The sequence below is a fragment of the Polypterus senegalus genome, chromosome 6 (assembly GCF_016835505.1).
Source record: "Polypterus senegalus isolate Bchr_013 chromosome 6, ASM1683550v1, whole genome shotgun sequence".
Classification (NCBI taxonomy): Eukaryota; Metazoa; Chordata; class Cladistia; order Polypteriformes; family Polypteridae; genus Polypterus; species Polypterus senegalus.
In genome coordinates, this window is record NC_053159.1 from 173622489 (window position 1) to 173649158 (window position 26670).

At 41.4% G+C, this 26670-nt stretch overlaps 1 protein-coding gene across 2 annotated transcripts in view; it reads left to right on the forward strand.

Annotated features, from left to right (window-relative positions):
• Nucleotides 1-1001: 1001 nt before the first annotated feature.
• Nucleotides 1002-26670, forward strand: part of zgc:172182 (coiled-coil domain-containing protein 89) — a 55347-nt gene continuing 29678 nt past the window's right edge. For both annotated transcript variants that reach the window (XM_039757570.1, XM_039757569.1), the window contains exons 1-4: nt 1002-1073; nt 15213-15267; nt 15377-15495; nt 24927-25399. In XM_039757570.1, coding sequence (XP_039613504.1) covers nt 15436-15495; nt 24927-25399 — 533 coding nt within the window. In that variant the 5' untranslated portion in view covers nt 1002-1073; nt 15213-15267; nt 15377-15435. The remainder of the gene's footprint in view (nt 1074-15212; nt 15268-15376; nt 15496-24926; nt 25400-26670) is intronic.

Below are 26670 nucleotides of genomic sequence, written 5' to 3' on the forward strand. Positions count from 1 at the left end.
GTTCAGTAGATTCGGAGTTTTATTCCTGATTCTCAAGTTGTGTCAAGACTACAATGTCGGAAAAACCAAAGTGCTGGGGACCCATGAAAAAAGTGGGTTACGCTCAGAAACAGAACAAAATGAGTGTGTCTGATTATGCTCATTATATATACATATATATATATATATATATATATATATATATATATATATATATATATATATATATATATATATATATATCAAAAGAAGGCAAAAACACTAACGGGACTCCTTTGTGCTTGTACCTTGGACTTAAGGAACGCGTGTCCTTGGGTAAAGGAGCATGCGCACTTTTGCTTTAATAACTGGCGACCAGCGGGAAACGGTACCCAATTTGTATCTTCACAGTCGAACATTAGGGGAATTGGGGACCACCCCCTCGGTTTTATGTAATTAATTTTGTCAACAATTATCGTCATATTTTTTTACGACCTTATCTCCCTGTGTGTCATGAGCCCTTAAAAACGTCAGATAACGACCGCTAATGTCACTTACTGTACCCGACAGGCGGTGCATTAAACACGCGGTAACAAAAGAGGGGGCTTTTATGCAAAATATCACACTTTATGCAAATAAAACATCATCTACATAAGTCTTATTGTTAAATCAACTTAATACAAGTGTGTTTTGAGAAAATGGGAATATAATGTTTTCAGTATAAAAATGTATTAGATTAACAAAAAATACGTGATTATGACAACAGTCCCTGCTTATTTATTAGTTATTAAATAATATACTAGGTACAGTAACACCATTTCGGTTTGCAATACTCCTCTGAGTAAGCCTGAATTAGACAATTCTGAAATGTCATTACTGGCCCGTTCTTACTTCCCGAATACTGGACAGTCCACATTGATAAATACGTCAGTCAAAACATAACATTAATGGGTTACCTTTGGATCGCCTCGGTGAATGGAAGTAATAAGCAAATTGTCCCTCGGAAGTCGCCGTATCAGCATTGTTATAGCAACCAAGGAGGCGTCGCTCAACGGTAAAGTGAGCAGCCCTCGTTCACAAACTCTGCTTGAGGCGATGGAAGACAACAAATAGAGGTGCAGTGATTTATTTATTTATCTATCTATTTATGAACTATACAGAGGAGTGAGCATGTATAAGAAACGTAAGGTCAACATCATGTCTTAATTTTCTGTAGTATTATATCTGTAAATATGCGCATTTGTTCGCAAAGTTGTTTTTTTACATGAGCGGATCGTAATCAAGGGAAATACAAATATATATAAAGTTATTGAAAAAATATAAATAAAAAAATGTTAGCTGATTTTACAAACTTTTTAACAAATATTTTTTTTCCATTCGCCCCCCTTTTTAATGGTTAACGACGTAATGGGTCGCACGCACGTATGTTTTTCCTGATTTGCTTTCCCATGTGATATATGAGCTAAAAAGAGGCGATGCTATATGCTTAAACAGTGATAGCTTTTTCAAAGCGTTTATACTACAATTTCACTGGTGTCTGTGCAAACAGGTTTCAATTACCACGCTTTTGAAGTATGTTGGAAGTTCGAGTAAACGTTTAAAGGATTTACACACAGTTTCGTATTGTTATTTATCCGTATTTCCCAAAGCGTCATCTCCACGGTCCGCTCCTCCGGGAGCTTGTCGCACTCTTGAAAGTAAAGGTGCCAGGGTGGTTTTTTCAGATCAGTGCTAAAGGGGAACTATTTTTCAACAAGGACGTTCCAGAAGGAACCTTTATTTATTAAATAGACTTCATAAATCGCTTTCAACGGACAATAACAAGTTTGTGAAGTACCAATATTTTCATGATATTAAAATCATTCCTGCTGCCTACCACCACAGCGGCCAAGTTCAGGTTTTCTTGATCCCTTCTACCCTGCTAGGTAACTCACTATGCAAGAAAGATTTGTTTTATCCCTATATTTCAAACTTTTTCAACGCCAAAAGAACCCTTTCCACAATTATCTGATTCTACTGTCAATCAATAGTTCTATGAGGAACCACACAACACAGTAAAGTGCTATTATGGAACTGGTATTTTTAAGAGTGCATCATCCATCCGTCCGTCCATTATCCAACCCGCTATATCCTAACTACAGGGTCACGGGGGTCTGCTGGAGCCAATCCCAGCCAACACAGGGTGCAAGGCAGGAAACAAACCCCAGGCAGGATGCCAGCCCACCACAGTAGAGTGCATCACCCACTGCTAAATGATAATGTCTTATTTGTGGAGAGACAGCCTATTTGAATGATCTTCTACTGTATATTATCTTGTTTGAACCAAAATCTTAGAGTCATGTCATTCAAGTACAATTTTATAGAACTAGTATCAATAATGCATTCACGATTTTCAAAACTCAATTTGATGTTATTTTGGAGAAGTGAGGTGAATTGGGCTGAGGAGCTTGTTGGGCTAAGTGGCCTCTTCTTCTTCCTTGCTGTTTTCCCACTTTCATGCAGGGTTGGCTGTCGATAACGCCAATCGCCACTTGTTCTATTCAAGGGCGTCCTCAGGGGCGTATTGACTTGCTGCACTTCCTCTCTGATTCGGTCAAGCCAGTGCTTTTTCAGTCTTCCTTGTGGTCACTTGCCCTGTGGGCTCAGGCATAGAGCTGTCTTGGCCATCAAGCTGTCGTCACTTTGGATGACGTGGCCATACCATTGGACTACACAACTTCTCATCAATCGATGCCACGCGTGTGAACTTCCAGACATCTTCTTTCATAACATGATCAAATCTGGTGAGGCTGAGTGTCCATCGCAGCATTCGCATCTCCATGACTTGCGATGCTTGCTTGTGCTTGGTGGAGGCTGGCCAGCATTTGGCCTCATAGAAGACTGCTGAGCAGAAGACTGCTTTGTAGATCTTCCTGGTGACCTGGTGCCAGTTGTGCCAAGCTGCATTGACTTGAGCTCAGGTGTCCAGGAGGGTGTCACCATCTGTACAGATGAACAATCCCAGGTATTTCAATTCAGTGAGCTCTGGGTCCCATTGGTCTGCACGTCACACTCCTTATATTCCATTTCCTTGATATTCAATCAGAAACCATATACTTCGAGGCGTGTTTTCCATTGCTGTGTAAGATCTTCTAAGGCCTGATGGGTTTCCTCTGCAAACACAACGTCATCGGCATACAGGATTGTCCAAGTGGCCCAATCTCCACAAAATTGTTCTAAAGTGTGCCCTGCTGTGATATTCTGGTGCCCTGTCCAGTGTTCGTTCTTGCCTTGCTCTTGATGGTGGTCTGACTGGCTCCAACTGCATGCAGTCATGAGATGGAATATTTATGTTAATCAGTTTGAAATTGCTTTGTTTTACTGTGTGTTTAGCCATATCAGGCTCCAGCAGACCCCCAGCGACCCTGTTCAGATTAGAAAATGCCCGACTGTGTGTTTTTGCATGTACATGATGCATTTTGTACATTTTTAAATTTGCTTTGTACCTCTGAATTGGATACAGTGCCCTGAGTCCATACTCAGTGAAGACCACCATACAAAAGATACACTGAATGGGAAAAGCTGCTGTCGGAGTTGGTTAGATGAGTGTGGGGTGTGTGTGTGTGTGTGTGTGTGTGTGTTTGCCTTACATTGGGCTGGTACCCTGTCCAGGTGTTACTCTTACCTAGTGCCCTGTGATTACTGGGATTAGTCATGTGGGCCAGACGGGATTCTTAAATTAGAATATGTGTCTGTGGATAACCCATTATAAAGCAGTGTATTGAGTAGTGGGGAAATCCTGCACCGCAAAGCCTCCACCCACATGGCTCCTTCCTTAAACACCCACCCTAATTCCTCCAGTCTGTGTGTTTTATGCTGCCGCTGGGGTATCGGGGAGAGAGAGCAAAAGATACTTGAAGCTGAGATGAAAGAAAAAGCTAGAATTGCTGTTATCCATTCAGGAGCTCAATGGCACAAGGTAACTGAAGCTTAAAAAGTAATTTGCACGTTGTAATGAGTTCTATGACAGTGGAGAGATACAGACACACAAACATGTAGACCACCGCAGCTACACGCATATGAGATGTGTCTCTGTCTACTACAGTATCTTTCTGTCATTTTAACTGTCGCATCACGTTTTGACAACACACAGAGCGTAGATAAGCATTGTGGTCTATGGAGGTGCAGCATGTTAAAACACAGTGGCTATTTTGTCGTGGGATGTTTCCATTTCCAATTAGAAAGTAAAGTTTGGTTTCTTTTGCGTATTCAGAAGGTGGATGCGGCCTTCAACCTGATTTTCCTGGTGTCATCCTGCAGATCTGTTGATTCGGCTGTTTTGAGTACTGATATGTTCATCTCCTGTGGCTCCTCGTTATCGGCTCTCTTAACGCCAGTCCTTTTGACAGAGTGCGACACACCGTTTACTTCAAATGCCTATTTTGCAGTTCATTATCATCTTAATGCTGGACAACAGACAGCACACACGGCACATGTGATAACGTATCGTTCACGTTTACCACGCATCCATTGATGTCTTCAAATACTAATATATATGATGGGGAGTCAAGCTAAAGTTAGAAAATGGGATTTATCAGAAAATGGAACGAACCTTAACAAAACTGATTATGTCATTTCTCAGTGTCGTCTCCACCCTTCTCAATGCACTTGTACCACCTGCCTGGAAGTGCCAGGATTCCAGCAGAATAAAAGGGACTGGGGCTGGTAGCCCATCTAGAGTTGGTTCCTGCCTGGGTTATGTTATAGCTGAGCCAGGCTATCACTCCATGACCCCAATACTAGATTAAGAGGGTACGAGAAGAGATCTTTGGGTTACCAAATGGATGGTTGGTTTGATATGGCGATGTTCTTCTTGGAAATCAAGTAAAGGTGAACCCTCTTTAGATTGTCCTGTACTTTGGATCGGTCAGGGTGGACTATGTAAGAAGTGAACTTCAGGAGTCCAGGACTACATAATTAATCCTAAACCTCGAAAGCTTTAAGTATGGTCATGTGAGGGGAGGAGGGCCCTGAAAATAAATTTTAACGCATGTTGTAGTTTTGTAAGCCACTTGCTGCCTATTACTGGGTTTGCGAGAAAATAGCCTGGAAAACAAATTCAGATGAAGATAATTTTTAAGATATTCCTTTATATTTTAGCCTGCATTACCCTCAAAATGACCTACTTCTGCTGTTCATCCTCTGAATAACTAGATCTGCAGTGCTGGTATGTGGCAGGGTGTAGAAAATGAAGTTAGCGTCTCTTCTTGTAAATTTTAGATTTGCTTCTAAAAAATACTTGTTTGGTCTTGACAGCTGTCGATGGTGGACACCTGAGACAATGCTATGCTAGTAGTGGTGTTTTTTATATCTCTCTATTATAAAAAAAATCTTGTAAGGAGATGAGACGTGATTTTCTCAGAGAGACACTTTCACGTCCCGCGAGACAAGTCTTTGCGCAAAGAGATTTAACCACGCCTGGGGCCCGGAAATAAGAGACAAAAAGTAGATGACAAAGTAAAACGTTGTAAAGAATTCAAAAAACGTTGGCGTGGTACACATGCACAGCAGGTTAGAAATAATGGAAGTACGAAAATTCTCAGGTTAGAGATAATGTACTGCAAGTATGAAAATTTTAAAGTTTTAAGAAAAGGTTAGCAAAGATCACATCACGACAAACAAATGGAAATTATTACTCTGTGAAATAACGAAACGGCGAAAAGAGATTGAATATATTGTTCGGATTTAAACTTTAATTCGGAGACTTATAGATCGTCTAATTCGTGTTGCCATCAAGGAAAAGTAGCGTTTCTTCCCAATGAAAAGGTGTATCTGTGAGAATTAAAAGATTTGTTGTTTGGTGAAAGTGAAATCCCGTGAGAGAAAATTTCAAGCCCCGCGAGACAAGACTTTATGCAAAGAGATTTGGAAAAGTATTACAACCACGCACACGGTTCAATCATTTCTCATTTGTGTGAATGCTATTGTCAGACACAGTTCATGTGGAGAGAAAGAAATGATATTCGCTCACAGGCAGTTATAAGGTGCATTGTCATGATGCAATTCCACACACGAAATCAAAGTTCAATGCGACACTGATGAAAAGGTAAAAGCGAAAAGAGAGAATATATCGACATAAGTGATATGACAGAAGTATGACGATATTGTTTGGCTTTAGATTTTAAGTTGGAGACTTGTAGATCATCTGATTCATGTTGCCATCAGGGTAAAGTAGTGTTTCTTCCCAATTAAGAGGCCTGTCCGCGAGATTTGTTGTTTGGTGAAAGTGAAATCCACATATGCTAGCGGCAGAGACCCAGACTGGGGGGGAAGGGGGTGGCTTGGCAATACGAAGCCCCCTAGTTAGACATATATAAATGAAAGACCTGTGTGTGTATGGAGCAGTCCCATCTGGTCACTCTCAACCACAGCCACTAGACGGTGCGTGTATGCACCTCACTACTAAAGGCCTGCGTGCAGCAAACGCCGCCGTGCAACAACAATGTCTAGCTAATGACACAGATGAAGAGACACAACGTCACAACAAAGCAAACGCCATGGCTCAACAACGTGGAAGTGAAACATGCAATGGAGGGCAAGGCATGAAGTTTTCACTAAAACCATTGTCTATCTGATTAATAGGACTCATATGCTAGTGATACGGCTAAGATATGGTATCGCCAGTGGCTTCTTATGAAAGCCAGCAGGGCAACAAACACAGGTTTCTGAAACCAGTTTATATAAGCTGTAAAGCCAAACAAGGGGGGTCCCTTGTCATCTCTGTCCAAGACCATAATAAACACATTGGAATTTACCACAGTGTCTACAAAAACAAACAACTCCTCCATGACAAAGGGGATCATCATAATAATAATAATAACCTCAATTATATAGCACCTTATCATACATTTGCATGCAATTTAAGGTGCTTTCCACAAATGAATCAACAAAAATGAAGATACAGTATACCACATTTACTTGAATTATTATCATTAATTAATACTATGATAATTTCTAATAAATTTAAGTATGCTAAATACAAAATCAACCAGGTGTTGTTAAGCAAACCACTTTAACCACTAAAGTGCAAAAAAAAAACCTTCACTCTTATCAGAAAAAAGCTTTGTAATTAAAATATTTATACATTAAGGCAGATCTAATCTCTATATTTATAAAATCCAATGTCTTTCTGTTGTCTGCCCGCTTTTCACAAGAGAACTACTTAACGGATTTAGATAGGATTTTCTTCTATAATTTGCTTGACCATTCCGGTTGATTTTGTGACTTCTCTCATCGCGCTAAGTATCATAGTTTGGTTGCGGTACCGATTTTATTTGTGCGAATCCGAGAGAGAGGCAGCGGGTCAAGGGGAGGGAGAGGTGGGACCTCAGGACTCGGTTTGAGTCAGTCTACCTCTCGCCACGTGTGAGAGCGCACCTTGCCTCCGCTTATCTAGCGGTACCTGTTTGTTCAGCAGACATTATCATCTACAGATTGTTAAGGACTAACGTTTGACTTTTTTAAGAGATATCAGAGCTATGTGTGTTTTAGATATCACAGCCACGTGCTCTTCTCCCCATTCAGGAGATGCTGTCCCGTCAGAGCTGATCAGATACAATGTCAACATTTGACGTTGGGAGAGTACCGACCTTCGGCTTGGCCAGAGATACCTTGCCAGCTTGAACCCTGATAGCAAAACCAAAAATGTTGTATATCAAGAGGCCCTTGGATACGAAAGCTATCAATTTATATTCTTTTCAATAGAAATTATTACTTTTTTAAAATGTTTTTATTGATTTTTAAAGTTTGTCCTGTTTCACTACTATGCGGTTGAAGCTGCGAGGGACAGCTAGTTAATATTATCTAAGTGTACATACATGACAACCCATTGAGTACAAAAAGTTTGATGTTCTTAAAATTAATGAGAAAAATACAAAAGCAAATACAAGAGTCCTTAACAGTTTCCATTGGTTTAGGATGTACGTGAAGTTCTTGATTCCAGAATGTGATTGTTTGACCAGCAGACACGAAGGAGAAGAAAACAAAAATCTCATTGGAGAAAAATAAACCTTCGGAGGGCCGCAGTCAGAGACGCACATTTAACGTAACAAGTCTCCTTGCTGCACTGTTGTTGGTGGACTCTACTTTTTCTCATTCCCCCACTGTCTTCTCTCCAAATCCATGTCCAAGAGTAATTAACTCCAGGGGTCCATCCATTATTTTGTGTCCCTACTGATCGTGTGCTTTCAGCACTGGCCATGTTAGCTGGTGCACTGAGCCCTTGGGTGTCTTAAGACTTTGATTCCTGTCCTGCACTTTGTTAAAATGCCAGCAGTGATAGTCCATCCCAGGCCCCCCATTATACAAACATTTGTACATAATGTTTAAGTACTCCAGAGTATAACTGTGGAATGGTCTCTAAAAAAAGAACATGCGAGATCATGGCAGCCATGTAAGAGTATGTTTTGTCACAAGCAGAATGGCAGCCAAATTTGCTGCTCCAGTTCAAACTGACTTGGCGTCTAAAGACTATAATTTGTAAAGGAAGAGAGTTGGCAACAATGAGACCCGGAAGTGCAAGCGTGGCACTTGTATGGACAAACTGGGCCTTGAAAATGAAAATCTGTTGAACGCTCAAGAAGAATATGGCAGGTCTTTCTGGGTAGGGGTGTAGGACAGAACTCTGGGCCTTGTACATAAGTGGTCTCTGTGGGCTCCTTCCTCTCACAAACAAACTTTTCATTTCAATCTTTGAGGCCCACACCCCCACCGCCAGTGAGCCCTGGGTAATTATTACCCTTTTTCCCTCCTCTACGACGCCCATATTTCTGGGTAGAGGTGGATTACGGTGTCATTTCTTCATTATCATTTGTTATCGGTTTCCACAGCACCAGAAACTCATCCATGTATACTAGGATGACAACTTTACAGTTCTTATTGAAAGACCTGAACAAACAGTTCAGACCACCCAATCCATTTTCTGAAACTCAACTCAACTCAACTGTTGTTTCATACAACATCTATAAAATTAGCATCAGATGTAGAGTGACTTCAACACTAAATAGGAAACTAGTCCTCTGTAGGACAGTTTCATTTACTTATCTGGCTGACGTCTTTATCCAGGGCTACTTAAATTTATGATACAATTGGTTGCATTTCTTTTGGTTTTCTGGAGCATAGGCAGGTCCGGTGACTTGCTCACAGGGTCAGTTCGAAACCTTAACCGATACACCACACTGATTGCCTTACCAGTTTCACCACACATCTGACTGCATGTCTTGGAATTGTGAAAGGAAGCCCTCATGAACCAACGGAGAACAAGGGCACCCATCACCAGCTACAGAATTGGGAATTGGACCAGTGTCCAAGTCTTGTGAGACTACCACACCATGCATGCTGTTTTTGATAATCCAAGTATTTTGGAGCTCTTGAGCCTTTCATCATTGTGGACCGTGTGCTGAGAGATGAATTCTAACCCTCAGATACTAGTAGTCAACTTTCTAACCATACATTAGGCTGAGTGTGTCCAAAATGAGATGGAACTCTATGGTTGGCAGGAGTGCAAACAGACCAAAGCAAAGGTTGTGTAGAACACCAAACAACACAACAGAATGGTGAGAAACAGACTTAAAGTTGCTCTTTTGACCATTATTTTCACGTGTAGCCCCTAGCTGGTTTGACCAGCTGTCCACCTCCATTCGAGCTTCTTACTCCCTTGATATGTTTGGAGACTCTCTCGTTCTGTGAGTTTCTGTCTAAGTTACATTCTCTTTATATCCAGGGAATGGTAACTAGCTAGCTTTTTATCCTCAGCTCTTCACTTTTGGTGATGAATGTTTTCACCTTGTTCTGTAACATGTGTGCCCATACAGTCCCCCAGAGTGATGTTTACTTGCTTATGTTGACCTCATTTGTAAGTCACTTTGGACATAAAGGCTTCTGCTTAGTAAATAAATGTAAGACTCAGAAGGTGGAATGGAATCATCTACTTCATTCTCAAATGGGGGAGAAAGTATGAAACCTGGGTTTTGAGGAGGACTCATCTTCATTTTTTAAACCCAATTTTTAGGATCATTCTCTCCAATCTCATCTGTAAATTTCCTCTTATGTGGTATATCCACGTCAAACCAGAAAATTCTCCTTATTTTCTATCCGACATGATATTAATTCACCCTCTTTTGTTCTTCCTAAACTTGGATATACCCAGCTAGCTAAACCACATGCTCCCCAGATCCATTATGATGTCGCTGGGTAAGAAGCGCAATGCCTCCCTGTAGAATGAAAGACACGTCAGTGTGTTTTATTAATTATATTTATCAATTATCTATTAATTATATATCTCTATTTTAAAAATGTAATCAAGTTCAAATGATAAGAAAATGTTTTCTCCTCAGTTCAGACCAAGTTCCTACCAAGTTCCTGGGTCGAGAAACACAACAGTGACACTCGCTGCTGGGTAATTTGATACAAAGATCTACAAATGCTGTCAGAAGAATTGATTTAGAGTGCTTGTGTGTCAGATATTTATGTCTATGTTATGCTTTTGTGATGATAATTTATTTTAAAACCTGTATAGTAGGGGTGTCTAACTCCATTTTTAGAGGGCAGCTTTGGCTGCAGTTGTTCATTCCAGCCACTTTCTCCATTGTTAACCCATTGCTATCGTTAAGTTGTCTTGATTTAAATTGACTTCCATTTTATTTATTTCATCCGTCTATCCGTTATATAAACTCAATGTGATATCATCTACTGTTGAATTCTTCTCTGTACTTGTCATATTTCTATTGCACTGTTATATTGTATTGAGGATTACTTGTGTTCTGTTCTGTGTATTATGTTGTGTTTCCCCCCCCCCCCTTTTTTTTGACGCCCACTGCATGCCCAACCTACTTGGGCAGGGGTCTGTCTTTGAACTGCCTTTCCTAAGGTTTCTTCCCTTTTCTTCTTAGAGAGTCTAGGCTTGGGGGGCTGTTGAAAGGCAGGGCCTGTTAAAGCCCATTGTGGCACACCTTGTGTGAGTTTGGGCTATACAAAAATAAATTATATTGTATTGCACTTTATCCTGAACCAAGCTGTTGGGAAGCTGGAGCCTTTCTCAGCATTTCTTCTTTAACAAGCAGCCAAAACAATAATGAGATGGCAAGCTAGCCAAAATGCGACCAGGCTAACTCAATCACTGTGTGTGTATCTGTGTCTTTTTAATGTGTTATCTGTCCCATTAAAATATCATAAAAGAAAAAAAAAAGCGAAGGTCTGAGAAATGTTGGTCTGCTCTGGTCCAGAAAATATTTGGATGGTAACCTGAGAAAAAGCAAAATCCATTTTGGACATGACTGGTGTGGGCAGAATGAGAATACTAAAGAGCCATAGAATTATTAAAAAAAAACAAAAAACAAAAAACAGGCCTTTATTAATAGCGAAGTGAAAAAGGAGTAACTTTGACCTCTCATATCCCACTAGGGGTTGAACCCGTGGGGTCTGTTGACGTGGCATACACAACTTCTGATCATTTTTGCTAAAGACACCAATTGGTTTGCTCTTTATTACAAGGATGATGGGCACAAAATATAATCAAAAATGGCCTAAAAAATTAGGATTTTTTGAAGTCTAGAAGCCAAAAAGCTAGATATCTTGCATAACTAGACATCAAGATGAGTCTAACGGTATATCATATGTCAAGGGGTTCTCGTGCCGGTATGTCAGGAGGTGCCAGACTCAAAAGTAATGAACTGATTTCAAGGCCTTCATAAGTATTTCTTAAGAAGACAGTTGTTTGAATTCCCAGCCACTGCTTTCTGATGTCTTTGGAGTCTTGAATGTGGCCATATGTTGGATTCACTATTCTGATAGCCCAGTTCAGGTCGGCTCTAGTTGTTCTAAGAGCTGTGCTGCCACTGGATTTGAAGGCAGCATTACGAGATCCCAGCAGGGCATACACCTCTGTGGTTAGCTAGGGTTTCTGGTTGGCATTTGTTGTATTGTGCGTAGTGATGATGCTCCTTTGTGATGGTACATCTTCTGAAGATGTACTCTATAAAAGATGCATTATCTGTAGATATGGGTTATGTTAATTGACCCTATATATATATATATATATATATATATATATATATATACAGTGGAGGAAATAATTATTTGACCCCTCACTGATTTTGTAAGTTTGTCCAATGACAAAGAAATGAAAAGTCTCAGAACAGTATCATTTCAATGGTAGGTTTATTTCAACAGTGGCAGATTGCACATCAAAAGGAAAATCGAAAAATAACTTTAAATAAAAGATAGAAATTGATTTGCATTTCATTGAGGGAAATAAGTTTTGAACCCTCTAACAAAAAAGACTTAATACTTAGTGGAAAAACCCTTGTTTGCAAGCACAGAGGTCAAACGTTTCTTGTAATTGATGACCAAGTTTGCACATTTTAGGAGGAATGTTGGTCCACTCCTCTTTGCAGATCATCTCTAAATCCCTAAGGTTTGAGGCTGTCTCTGTGCTACTCTGAGCTTGAGCTCCCTCCATAGGTTTTCTATTGGATTAAGGTCCGAGACTGACTAGGCCACTCCATGACCTTAATGTGCTTCTTCTTGAGCCACTCCTTTGTTGCCTTTGCTGTATGTTTTGGGTCATTGTCGTGCTGGAACACCCATCCACGACCCATTTTCAGTTTCCTGGCAGAGGGAAGGAGATTGTCGCTCAGGATTTCACGATACATGGCTCCGTCCATTTTCCGTTAATGCGATTAAGTTGTCCTGTGCCCTTAGCAGAAAAACACCCCCAAAGCAAAATGTTTCCACCCCCATGCTTGACGGTGGGGCGGTGTTTTGGGGTCATAGGCAGCATTTTTCTTCCTCCAAACACAGCGAGTTGAGTTAATGCCAAAGAGCTCTATTTTGGTCTCATCAGACCACAGCACCTTCTCCCAGTCACTCTCTGAATCATTCAGGTGTTCATTGGCAAACTTCAGACGGGCCTGCACATGTGCCTTCTTGAGCAGGGGACCTTGCGAGCCCTGCAGGATTTTAATCCATTGCGGTGTAATGTGTTTCCAATGGTTTTCTTGGTGACTGTGGTCCCTGCTAATTTGAGGTCATTAACTAACTCCTCCCGTGTAGTTCTAGGATTCTTTTCACCTTTCTCAGAACCATTGACACCCCACGAGGTGAGATCTTGCGTGGAGCCCCAGAGCGAGGTCATTGATGGTCATTTTGTGCTCCTTCCATTTTGAACAATCGCACCAACAGTTGTCACCTTCTCTCCCAGCTTCTTGCTAATGGTTTTGTAGCCCATTCCAGCCTTGTGCAGGTCTACAATTTTGTCTCTGACATCCTTGGACAGCTCTTTGGTCTTTCCCATGTTGTAGAGTGTGGAGTCTGCTTGATTGATTGATTCTGTGGACAGGTGTCTTTTATACAGGTGACTAGTTAAGACAGGTGTCCTTAATGAGGGTGACTAATTGAGTAGAAGTGTCTAACCACTCTGTGGGAGCCAGAACTCTTAATGGTTGGTAGGGGTTCAAAACTTATTTCCCTCAATGAAATGCAAATCAATTTCTATCTTTTATTTAAAGTTATTTTTTCGATTTTCCTTTTGATGTGCAATCTGCCACTGTTGAAATAAACCTACCATTGAAATGATACTGTTCTGAGACTTTTCATTTCTTTGTCATTGGACAAACTTACAAAATCAGTGAGGGGTCAAATAATTATTTCCTCCACTGTATATATATATATATATATATATATATATGCTCATGAGTGTGCCTGTGGTATAACAGGTCAGCGGCTGGGAATAAGATGGCTATTTTAATAAATAAATAACTAATTGGCCGACTCAGTTTCTGTGGGTGTCTGTGCTCGCACAGCTGTGCAGGGTTTGGTGGAGTAATTGGGGCAAGATGCTCCTGCACATGAGGGTGCGGTTTTTCTCAATTGCTTCATAGGCTTCCTGCGGTGTGCGATTGTTCTCATGGAGGCATATGAGAAAAAGCTGGCACAATAGAAAAAGGAGAATAGTAAAGAGAAAGAATGGAGGTTAACGGAGGGAGAGAGAAGGCAGGAGGCGGAGAGAGCCGGTGCAAGTGGAGGGGAGAGAGAGAGAGAAGGCAGACAGCCAGGTGGAAGTCCCTGGTGGGAGCGTGTGGCCGATGCTCAGGGGCTGAAGGAGATCAACTCCATCCGAGTGACCTAGGAGTTGGAGTGATTGAGTTGCTGCTCGGATGTAGCAACTCTACGTAAGACCGGCTGCATGGAGAATGGAAGGTTCAGTGAGGTATCCTGCGGGTAGAGCCATGGACCGAAAGGAACATGAACCTGGCAGCAGGAGTCGGAGGCTCGGGGATGGTGACCTGCCAGGAGTCAGAGATGGCTGTAAGGGCCCGAGCCTAGGAGCAACACAAAAGGTGGGCTGAACAGCTGGTTAGGCACCTCCTTGGCTGCAAGGACCCTCTTGGGGTTAAGCCAAGAACATTTTTAAAGGGTTGCATCAGGGCTCATGTTTTTATGGACAGCTCCCTGCACTGTGTTTGTTTTTCACCTCACCTCAAGGATTGTGTATTTGATTGATTTTACCCACCACTTTCACTTTTTATTGGATTATTTATTTATTGAACGCACTGCACTTTTGAGGACTGTTTTGGTTTTTGATGGTTTTAACAAAAGCACTTGGCACGTTTATACATCTACCCCTTGCTTTGTGTTGTGTCCTAATCTGTTGGCTCATCCCTCGGGTACGTCAGCAGGATCAAGAGGCTCTCTGGGATGCAACCTGTAGCGTGGAGCCAACGTGCACCATCACAGTTCCATGTTGTTGCTTGGCATTCCATCTAGGATGCCTTGTGTCAGAGGCTTCTGGCGCTCAAAACAGTATGAGCAGGAGGATTTATTTTTATACTTTAAGATAGATAGACAGACTGCTAGATATTAAAGGCACTATCAAACATTGATAAAGGTATTATACTGTATAATAGACAGACAAATCAATCGGTCTATCCCAAGAAGAAGTTTAGCATAACAACCACCTCGCTAATATATTGCTCCACAGCTAAAATTATTAATATTTCCATTGTACGTGTGTGTATCCCTGCTGATTGTAACGTTCATTACTACCAATCTATCCTTTTGGAAGCTTAAGTAAATTCCAAACTACATGTGGATATCAGTATTTTTACACATTTGGGGCCGTCTGCTCTATTACCATGCTTTGTATCCTCCATTCTGAAGCTGCTGTCTATGAACATCTGAGAAATTGACTCTTTTATTTCAAACTTCCCCTCTTTCAGGTTGATCGGCACTATCTTCACAGAACTAATGCTTCATGTCTGAATTCCTTAAAAGGTAACACTTTCAGTTATTGCTCAGATTCTGTTGATTTATTTTGTAAGGTAGACACTGCATGTCCTATAATGCTAACATATTTTCCTTCCTTACTATTTATGTTTATCAGCATTGGAGTGAAAGGCACATTTCTTCTCAAGTTTCATCTGTACCCCATAGAGGCCCATCATGGCATCTTTCGAGCGGAATGTGAACGGAGCCAAGAAACAGATAAATGACAACGGGCAGGTACAAGCATTTTAACTGTTTGGTCCTGAGTAGCCTGTTTACACGTGTCATCTGTTTGCATCTCTTTTAATTAGTGTAATACGTTTCTTAAACTGTGGGTTCCAACCTAAAATGGGTCATGGGGTGCTGCCTTTTAGGTTGCACAGGGTACAACTCACTTTTGTATATAATTAGCTGTGCAAGCCCTTGCTGTAAAAAGCTCGAGGTCCTGGAAACTATTGAAATCAACAGAAAAAAAATGGAAATGTAGAGATGTCAGATAAATGAATGTAATTACCCTGGGCATCTCTCTCCTCAGAGGTTTCGTTTTGATAATGTGCTCGCATCGCTTGTGCATTAGCGGCTAAGTGGCTTTGTCTTTCTTCGGAGGTTTCGTTTTGCCAACGTGTTTGCTTGTCTATTAGCGGCATGTAGGAAAAGTAAAAGGGATACCGTTTTGCCGATGTGCTCGCTTGGCTTCTGTATTAGCGGCTAAGCGAGTGACTTTCTTTGGAGGTTTTGTTTTGCCGACGTCCTGGCCTTGCTTGCGTATCCTCGGAGGTGGAGCCCTCACCCTGACTCCACCTCTCACTTCCAGGCCGGACAGACAGACACACACATACTTCCACGCGTAGACGTTTATATACAAGACAAGATTGGGTCGTGTATGGTTTGCAAAGTCGCAGATTGTTTAAGCAATCAACATTGCCATCCTTCATGCGCAATGCTGTTGGGGTACCTGCTGTAACGCATGGTCCATGTACCATGCATTTAATAACAATTTCAAATAACTTACGGACAGGGTTAGGGAGTTCAGCAGTGACATATTTATCATTGTCATCTTTGGTTCTTATTTTAGAATTATTGTGAAGAGTAAATAGCATGTGGGCATGAGGAAGGCCACGCTTCTGAAATTCGATTACATAAATACATTATAAGAGATAACAACCCCAAAAAGATATTGTTGTGGAATGTCTCTAAGTAATTCCTGCAGCTTAATCCAAAAGACTCGTACTACAATATCAGGTCTGTGCTCCAGTCTTTGGGTATCATTGCATGTAGAATTGCCGGCCAAGCAGGATTACATGTGAAAGTGATAAATAAATCAGGCTTTCCGAATTTACTTACTATGGCCATGTCATCCTGATAGTTTTGATGCATGTATCTTGGACTTCCTGGAAATGTGGACGGTAATATGATCACTTTTCCTACACATACGTTGTTATTTTCAGCCTTTGCTTGCAGTGCGTTTGATAGTCCTTTGTATTGTTCAACGCGCAGATCTTGTTGATGTAATCTGAGATAGTTGAGATGCACGCCCTCCATTTTAACATGCGCATCTACAACGTACTGTTAGAATAGTTTGCCGCTGGAGTGCAAAATACTAAATATATTCCTCATTGATAATCTCTACCCGTAAAATTGGCATTGAGTAAGCCTGATTCGGTTATCAGTTCTTTTATCGGGAACATGTTGTAAATCTTTGTGCCAGCCAATGTCTCCGTAAGGGAATAAAAGTGGGTAAACCATAGGATCGCAATTCATATTGAGTGTGGAAATCTGTTTATAGGTGTTGCCTCTGGGATAGATGCAAATATCCCTTTCAGCAGGAGGTTCGCCATCTTCTCCGATGAAAATCACTGCAACATCGGTGTGACATGTCGGGGCATTGTATCGCCGTAAATCTTGCCCAGGATTTTCCTTGAAAATCATTCGTACAGATGCTGTTGGATTGGACTGAGCGATTTCATGCATATGTTTGTATCATTTAGCGAAGGGGTTGATGGTTCTGAGCATGGAATCTAGCTGGAGAAGTACATTTTCGCTGCATGCAGAGTTTGCTTTATTTTGTAAGCGTACTTCAGTAGCTTGCACTGCGTCAAAAACATACAACTGTCCATATCCTGGAGAGGTAGAAGTGTTAGCGTATAGTGGAGAGATTTGGTGATAAATTTGCCCGTGTGTTTTAAAACAGTATGGTCCGTGGCCAGGAGGTTGAGTTATCTGTGCACCCATGGAAGCAAACACTAGAGAAGAGTTGTATTCTCGAATGTGTTCACGATAATTATTACCTTCTGATGTTTGCTGTGTAAGAAGCTGTTGTAAAGACAGAGGTGGCTCCCGCAAAGGTGGTAAAGCTACTTTACCGTCGTGTCAGCACCTCGAATACTTGTTGGATATATTACGCTCAGCAGGCGAGTATAGTGCATGACAGTGTTTGCACTGCTGGTCTAGAGTCCCAATGTTGTACTCTTGGATGGGAAGACAGGAATGAGGTGAAGAAGTACCTGTGGTAACGGGAAGAGGATTGTGTGTATGTCTGCTGAGACTGCATTGGTTTGAAAACGTTGCTTTGCAGATGTCACATTGCAAGACTTGTGAATGAGTTTTGTTGTGTTTAGTCAGACAATCCTGTGTAGTGAACTTCTTATTGCATTTCTGGCACTCATATAGTTGTTGGGAAGAATGCCTTTTCTTGTGTTTAGCAAGTGAGGTTCGCGCTTGAAAAGTTTTATTGCAGGAATCGCACTGGAAGAATGTGTTACTGGAGTGGGGTCAGGTAATTTTTCAACGGAGTGAATTTTTGTGTGTTTCTGAAGATAGTTCTGCGTTGTGAAACGTTTTGTGCAAGTGTGACACTGAAACAATTTGTCATTGCAGTGAATTTTCTTGTGTTTGGCAAGGCTGAGTTTTGTTTTGAAAGGTTTACTACAAATGTCACAGAGGAAGGTTGTACCAGTAGACGAAACTGTAGTGTTTTGTGGAAGAGAAGAATGACTAAGGACTGATGTGTTGGTGTTATTAGACATTATATGCTGCTGTGGAGACATGATCGAAATCGGTAGGAGGGCTTCATAGTGGCCAATTTTCCAGTTGTCCTGAGTACAAAAGGTAAATGAAGAGAGTATTTCCAGAATTGTAAATGCAAGACGGGATGTTGGGGTCGTGTTTGAAGTAAATGACAATGGTAGCATGGAGAATCTCTGAAACAGCTTGAATTTCAGCTTCACCATCATAAACTCCAAATGTTGCCATGTATTGATAGTACTCCTGACTTGTTGTGATAATTTGATTTGCATTGGAAAGAACAACAGGAAGAACGTCTCCAAATCTGTCCCAATGTGAAACACATGCAACAAAATCTACTGCCCTGTGTCATAGTGAGAGTGCATTGCCTTTGTCAACTGTTTGTGTCAAAAAATAACCCACTGATAGGAACAGGCAGTTGCCGGATCGCGGAATAGAGATGACGTTGTACAAAAACCCGTCAACAGAGAAAGATACTGTCGTTCATTTTATAACAAAGGCTTAGGAAACAACCGTCGCACTATAACAAAAATAGCAAGGTGTATGGGAGGCCTCAGGCAGCGTGGTGAAGGATTTGGAAGAGAACAAATAGGAATTGAGAAATGCTGTGTCACATGCATGTGGGCAGGACTGGTTTTGAACAGGAGCCGCAGGTATCGTGGGGAAGGATTTGGAAGAGGATGAATAGGAATCGAGAAATGCTGTGTCGGCTACGTGTGGGCTGGACCAGTTTTGAGGTGGAAGCAAGACGAACCAGAAGAGAAATATATATAAGAGATTCTTTGCTTTTGATTTTGTCTATATATTTATGCTGCCTTTGTTATGTTTCAAGTGTTTTGTGGGTAGTCCCCCAAGAGGCAAGGCCACCCAGTAATCACTGCCAGGAATGGCCCTCTGCTCTGTAAATTCAGAGGGTCTTCCACAGTTCTTGGCTATTCATTGTGAATGCACTATGAAGTCGGTGAGTTAATTGTGTTTTTGCTGTGCTTGTGCTTTGGTATCTTTTTGAAGTTTTGACCTTCATGCTCTGTGTTTGACTACATTTTTGGATTACAGTACTATGTTGGATTGGCATTGTGTTCTTGGAAAATTACTTTGTTTCTTGTGCTCCATGGAGCTTTATTGAATGGTATTTTGTGGGAATAAACTTTTTATCTCTCTATTATAAAAAAAAAAAAAATCCTAGGAGGGAGACTAGGGAGACGAGACATGATCTTCTCGGAAGACAATTTGATGTCCGCGCGACAGACACTTTAACGTCACGCAAGACAAGGCAGTGAGACCACATTTAAAACAAGTTCAAGGACATCTAACCAAGCAGTTGTTGGAATGCCTTTGACAGACAACATCATGTGCTCCCAGCTCTTAAAACAACAACAAGCAGAACATGCAGCTTGGGAGCAGCAGCAAGAAGCCAGTAGATGATCCAACTGCTTTTCCTTAGCATGCATCCAGCCATCAACAATCCCCCCGCCACAATCTTGTCCGTTTAATCAGTTTGGCTGGACAACCAACTCTAGGAAGAGTCCTGATGTTTTTAAACTTCTTCCATTTCCCAATTATTGAAGCCACTATGCTCTTGGGAAACACACCAAGTTTTAGACATTCTTTTATCCCCTTGCACTGATCTGTGCCTCACCACAATTTGACAGAGAAGATCCACAGAGAGTCCCTTGGACTTCGTGGCTTGATTTTTGCTCTGACATGCAGTGTGTATTGTGGGGCCTTCTATACACAGTTAGATATATGTGTGTATACGCCTTTCTAAATGATGTCCAATCAGTTCAATTTACCACAAGTGGACTCAAATCTAGTTCTAGAAACATCTCAGAGAGAGTTAAAGCAAACAAGACACATCTGACCAGCATTTGGAGTGCCACAGCAAAAGGTCCGAATAGTTCTAGGAAGAGACTTTGGATCACTTTGTAACGGAGTTAAAATTGCTGTAGCGAGAAACTTTTAAGTGCCGGGTCTTAGCTAACATTAAATAAAGCCGTGGACATCACATCACACGAGAGCAGCTCACGTGAACTGACTGAACGCAGTATGAGTGATCACTTCCATGCATCAAACCTGTTCAAAAAATGCATTACACAATTGACAAGGTAGGAAAAGAATATGCTCTGAGCTGAGCTCCACAGCTAACGCGGTCTTGCGGAAGCAACCGTCACGCTGCCACCAAATACTCACAGAAAAATCCACAAGTTAATACACACGCTGTCTCTAGAGTTTCTCCACACTCAATGTATTCCTCGCATCCCCGTTACACCCTCTGATCTCCCATTTCAATTCAGATGCCTCCAATTTCCAGTAAGGCTCTGCTTCGCAATGAGAAAAAATAAGTCTCAGGGACAGACCCTACAAAAGGTTGCCATTGATTTCAGGCAAGATTGCTTTTCTCCTGGACAACACTATATGTTGCATTCTCGCTCGCGCAGCTTCGTCATATTACAACCAGAGTGCTGAACTGACAACGTGCTATATAAAGAGAACTGTAATAATCGTAATAAATGAACAATAAAACAGCGTAGAACCCGTGGATTAAATTAAAAGGCAGCTTCCTTGGCAAAGCAAGGAAAGAGGATGGCTTTATACGTCGTTCGTTTATAAAACCGCAGAGAAGCTGTGTAAAGGCTACTTCACAAAAAACCAGTGGAGCGTCTTATATGAGCAGGCAGTCAGCTAAAGAAGGGAAACAATAAATATCTATAATCGTAATAAACGAACAAAAAATAGCGTACAAGCGGCAGAATAAATAAAGGAAATGGGTACTTGAACAGTAAAGCAAGTCTCGAATAGCTACACAATAACTATAAGAATCATAATAAACGAACAATAAAACAGTACAGAACCGCGAAGCAAGGAGAAACGACGGCCTTATATGGCGTTCGTTTATAAAGCAGCGGAGAAGCTGTGTGAAGGCAGCTACACAAAAAAACAGCAGAGCTCCACACTCTGAATGTATTCCTGGCATCACCGTTATACCCTCTGATCTCCCATTTCAATTCAAATGCCTCCAATTTCCAGTAAGGCTCTGCTTCGCGATGACAATTAATAAGTCTCACGGACAGACCCTACAAAAGGTTGCCATTGATTTGAGACAACATTGCTTTTCTTCTGGCCAGCTATACGTTGCATTCTCAAAAGTAATCTTAGTGTGCAGCTTGGTCATATTACAACCGGACTGCTGAACTGACAACGTGGTATACAAAGAGATCCTTAACAGATAGTTATTAGTATATTTTCCCTCAATTTAAAAAGGTTTTCTTTTCTTAATAAAAATTTAAAAGCTGTTCTTCGTCGCTGCGAAGCGCGGGGATTTTGCTATACACCGTGTATATATATGTATGTGTGTATGTATATTTATCTGTATGTATGTGCAGTGGGATGCAAAAGTTTTGGCAACCTTGTTAATAGTCATTATTTTCCTGTATAAATCGCTGGTTGTTACGATAAGAAATGTCAGTTAAATATATCATATAGGAGACACACACAGTGATATTTGAGAAGTGAAATGAAGTTTATTGGATTTAAAGAAAGTGTGCAATAATTGTTCAAACAAAATCAGGCAGGTGCATAAATTTGGGCACCGTTGTCATTTTTTTGATTCCAAAACTTTTAGAACTAATTATTGGAACTCAGATTGGCTTGGTAAGCTCAGTGACCCCTGACCTACATACACAGGTGAATCCTATAATGAGAAAGAGTATTTAAGGGGGTCAATTGTAAGTTTCCCTCCTCCTTTAATTTTCTCTGAAGAGTAGCAACATGGGGGTCACAAAACAACTCTCAAATGACCTGAAGACAAAGATTGTTCACCATCATGGATACAGAAAGCTGTCCCAGAGATTGAAGCTGTCTGTTTCCACAGTCAGGAACATATTGAGGAAATGGAAGACCACAGGCTCAGTTCAAGTTAAGGCTCGAAGTGGCAGACCAAGAAAGATTTCGGATAGACAGAAGCGACGAATGGTGAGAACAGTCAGAGTCAACCCACAGACCAGCACCAAAGACCTACAACATCATCTTGCAGCAGATGGAGTCACTGTGCATCGTTCAACCATTGGCACTTTACACAAGGAGATGCTGTATGCGAGAGTGATGAAGAGGAAGCACAAACAGAGCCACTTGAGGTCTGCTCAAGCACATTTGGACAAGCCAGCTTCATTTTGGAATAAGGTGCTGTGGACTGATGAAACTAAAATTGAGTTATTTGGGCATAACAAGGGGCGTTATGCATGGAGGAAAAAGAACACAGCATTCCAAGAAAAACACCTGCTACCTACAGTAAAATATGGTGGTGGTTCCATCATGCTGTGGGGCTGTGTGGCCAGTGCAGGGACTGGGAATCTTGTCAAAGTTGAGGGATGCATGGATTCCACTCAGTATCAGCAGATTCTGGAGACCAATGTCCAGGAATCAGTGACAAAGCTGAAGCTGCGCCGGGCTGGATCTTTCAACAAGACAACGACCGAAACACTGCTCAAAATCCACTAAGGCATTCATGCAGAGGAACAAGTACAACGTTCTGGAATGGCCATCTCAGTCCCCAGACCTGAATATAATTGAAAATCTGTGGTGTGAGTTAAAGAGAGCTGTCCATGCTCGGAAGCCATCAAACCTGAATGAACTAGAGATGTTTTGTAAAGAGGAATGGTCCAAAATACCTTCAACCACAATCCAGACTCTCATTGGAACCTACAGGAAGCGTTTAGAGGCTGTAATTTCTGCAAAAGGCGGATCTACTAAATATTGATTTCATTTCTTTTTTGTGGTGCCCAAATTTATGCACCTGCCTGATTTTGTTTGAACAATTATTGCACACTTTCTGTAAATCCAATAAACTTCATTTCACTTCTCAAATATCACTGTGTGTGTCTCCTATATGATACATTTAACTGACATTTTTTATCGTAACAACCAACGATTTATACAGGAAAATAATGACTATTAACAAGGTTGCCCAAACTTTTGCATCCCACTGTATGTATATGTGTGTGTGTGTATGTATGTATAAGTATGTGTATGTATATATATATGTAGATTATATTATATTACAGTCGATTCCTGTTAATCGGGACGCGATCATTTTGGTCCTAATAACCGGTTGGTCTGATTACACGAACATGCCCTATACATGTGCAACCAAGATGGGACGTGCTATAAGTAACATATTAAAATGTCATTATGACTTTTATTGTGCTGCACACGCGTATGGCGAACGTACAAACAAGAACTACGTACATGTACATGTACGGTTGCTTACAACTTTGTTTATTGAAAAAGAAATCTACAAATTCTTCGAAACGATCTACACGACACTCAGCATGTGAAGTGCAATAAAAAAGGTTACATTACCAAATTCCAGTCAACGTTTGAAGAACTTGTCTAGTGTGATCTGACGCATTCTTTCGATGCACTGCACTTGTTTACGCTCGACTTCATGTCGCCAGCTACTGGGCGGTCCATTTTAGGAAAGATAGGGCAGGCATGTTCACCCCCACTGGTTTGCACTTGGTACAAATTTTCCGACTTCCTGACCTTTGATAAAAGCATAAATTCTCCTGGGGAGCCCAGGGGTCCTCCCGATGTCGCTGACCCGCTTTACATCCGCTTTCCGAGGGCGACTTGTGGCTTCTTTTTCTTATTATCTTTCACATTCTTTGGCACGATTAAACAGAATTTAGGTCCAAATAAGCTAACAATATTAGGCTTATGTAATATGATCTGTTTCGGTTCTTTAGGATTCAGTCCGAATAAGTGGCTGGTCTGATTAACCGGTGGTCCAATTAACCGGAATCGACTGTATATTATATTATTAGACATGTATAGTATAAATGAAAGACCTGTGTGTGTATGTAGCAGTCTGTTCTGCTCACGCTCAACCACAGCCACTAGATGGCGCATGCATGCATTTTACATTTTTTGGCATTTTCCTGCACCTCACTTCTCACTACGAAAGGCCTGTGCGCAGAAATTTCCGCCATGTAACAACGATGATTGTGCTAATGACACAGATGAAGAGACATCAAAACAAAGCAATCACTGTGGCTTAACAATGTGTAAGTGAAACACCTCAGCAACGGAGGGCAAATCTTGAAGTTTTCACTAAAAACATTGTCTATCCGGAGGTATTTTCTCAAGACAAAGTTTAATAGGACTCACATGCCAGTGATACGGCTAAGATATGGTATTGCCAGGGTCTTCTTACGAAAGGCAGCAAGCACAGGTGGGTCCACGTCCTCTGCACTGGGTAATTCTTAAGAGTGAGCTGACGGATCTCCATGTTCACCAATAGAGTAAAACTGCTAGGGAGTCTTTGGGTTGGTTTTCGTCCTCACGGCCACGCACAGCTAGTATTTCTAAATTAGAGTAAACGCAGGTAAGGGTATGTAGGTTATCTTATAGCCTCATAATGTTAACTTGTTTGCATTTCCGATTCCTACCAAGCTCTCCATTGCAAAAGTGACGTATTTTATCATTTTAGAAAAGGATTTAATTTTATTTTAATAATTATTAATGGACTTTTTTTGATTATTGATAAATTTCTCTTATATAATTGAATTGGTGTCAATGCAGTGATTAAAAATACGTATTTTAGAAGTGTTGAAAAATGACAGCGGTTGTGTTCTTTAAATGTGCAGGATGTGCACAATGACAGCCTTTCTAAAGAGGACCTCTGTGATCTGCCGCTGGACGAAGAGACAGAGAAACGTATTCTGCGGTCGCGGATCGAGGAGCAGTCCTTCCTGATCTGCAGTCTGAAGGTGCGGGCTGACGAGGTGTTGCTGCGTTGCCAGTGCCTTGAGAAAATCAACACGGACCTTGATAAAATGAAAGACGACATGGAGAGAGATCTGAAGAGCGAAAAGAAGAAAAGCTCTCAGCTCGAGGACAGGTTCCTGAGTTTAGCAACGAATCACCAAGAGATAATCAAGTATAAGGACGAATACAAGAGGCAGAATGCAGATCTCAAGAAGGAGAACGAAAGGCTGAAGTCGGAGAACATGAGTTTATTCAGCAGTAAACTTGAAGAGCAAAAGCATATGGCGGCACAGCTCACTGAGGAGCTTAAGAAGTGTAAGGAGCAATTTACAAAGCTTGACAATGAATACAGGTGAGCAAAATAACATTTACATAATTTACATAAACACAAGGCGGTACTTTTTGTTTTAGTAGCCTCATCATCTCTCCCATCTTTTATTTTTTTTTTTAACAAACTAGGAGACTCCGCCCCCTGCTCGCTTCACTCGCTAAACCCCTATCCCCCCGTTCCCATGTAGCGCTATGCACCGTTGTGAAGAGGGGGCTGAATGCACCCCAAGGAGGCTAGAAACAATTATTCCTCTAGAAGCAAAACTTTACATTTCAGTCCATCTGCATAATTAAAATTCTATGTTTAGTTTTTTTTATATATCTAATAAAATACCACATATAACATTAATTAGCTTTTCTTTTTGCTCGCCCACCCCCAGGTTTGGTTAGCAGGATATACAATTTAAAGAAATTTGTTATTTTCATTTCATTCATTTTCATTCATTTTTTATTTTTTGATATTTGCCAGTAATAAAGCTGTAGTGAATGAGTTATTCCCCCTCCCCCCCCCACAAGGGCATGCTACGCGCCAGCCACTTCGCGTCTCTGCCTCTCGCGATTTGAAGAGGGGGGCTGAACGCACGCTAAGGAGATGCAGTCGCTCCTCGGAAACCCCCCTCTTATACGGTGATACAATGGGAAACAAATACAGTTTTTTACCTCCCTCTATGCTCGATCAGCTGGCTTGCTGCTGCTGCTTGGGCCGTGCTGCGTAATCTGCATGTCGCACTGCACGTCGATCATTTAAAAGTCTGTACAGCAGCTGTCCTTTTGTCTCACTTCCTTGTCTCGCAGGACGTTAAAAGTGTCTCCGATAAAATCACGTCTCGACCCAAGATTTTTTGATTATAATAGCGAGATTATACTGTAAGCATTTTAATGAGCAGTAAGATGGGAGAGACAGAGACACCACGCAACACTAACTAGTGTAAAATAGTTTTCTCATTTGTTTGTGATGCGGGCTGTGCATTGGTCTGTCGTGGTGAAAAAGGAGCTGAGCCGTAAGGCAAAGCTCTCAATTTACCAGTCGATCTACGCTCCTACCCTCACCTATGGTCATGAGCTATGGGTAGTGACCGAAAGAACGAGATCGCGAATACAAGCGGCTGAAATGAGTTTCCTCCGCAGGGTGTCTGGGCTTTCCCTTAAAGATAGGGTGAGAAGCTCAGTCATCCGGGAGGGGCTCAGAGTAGAGCCGCTGCTCCTCCGCATCGAGAGGAGTCAGATGAGGTGGCTCGGGCATCTGATCAGGATGCCTCCTGGACGCCTCCCTGGTGAGGTGTTCGGCACGTC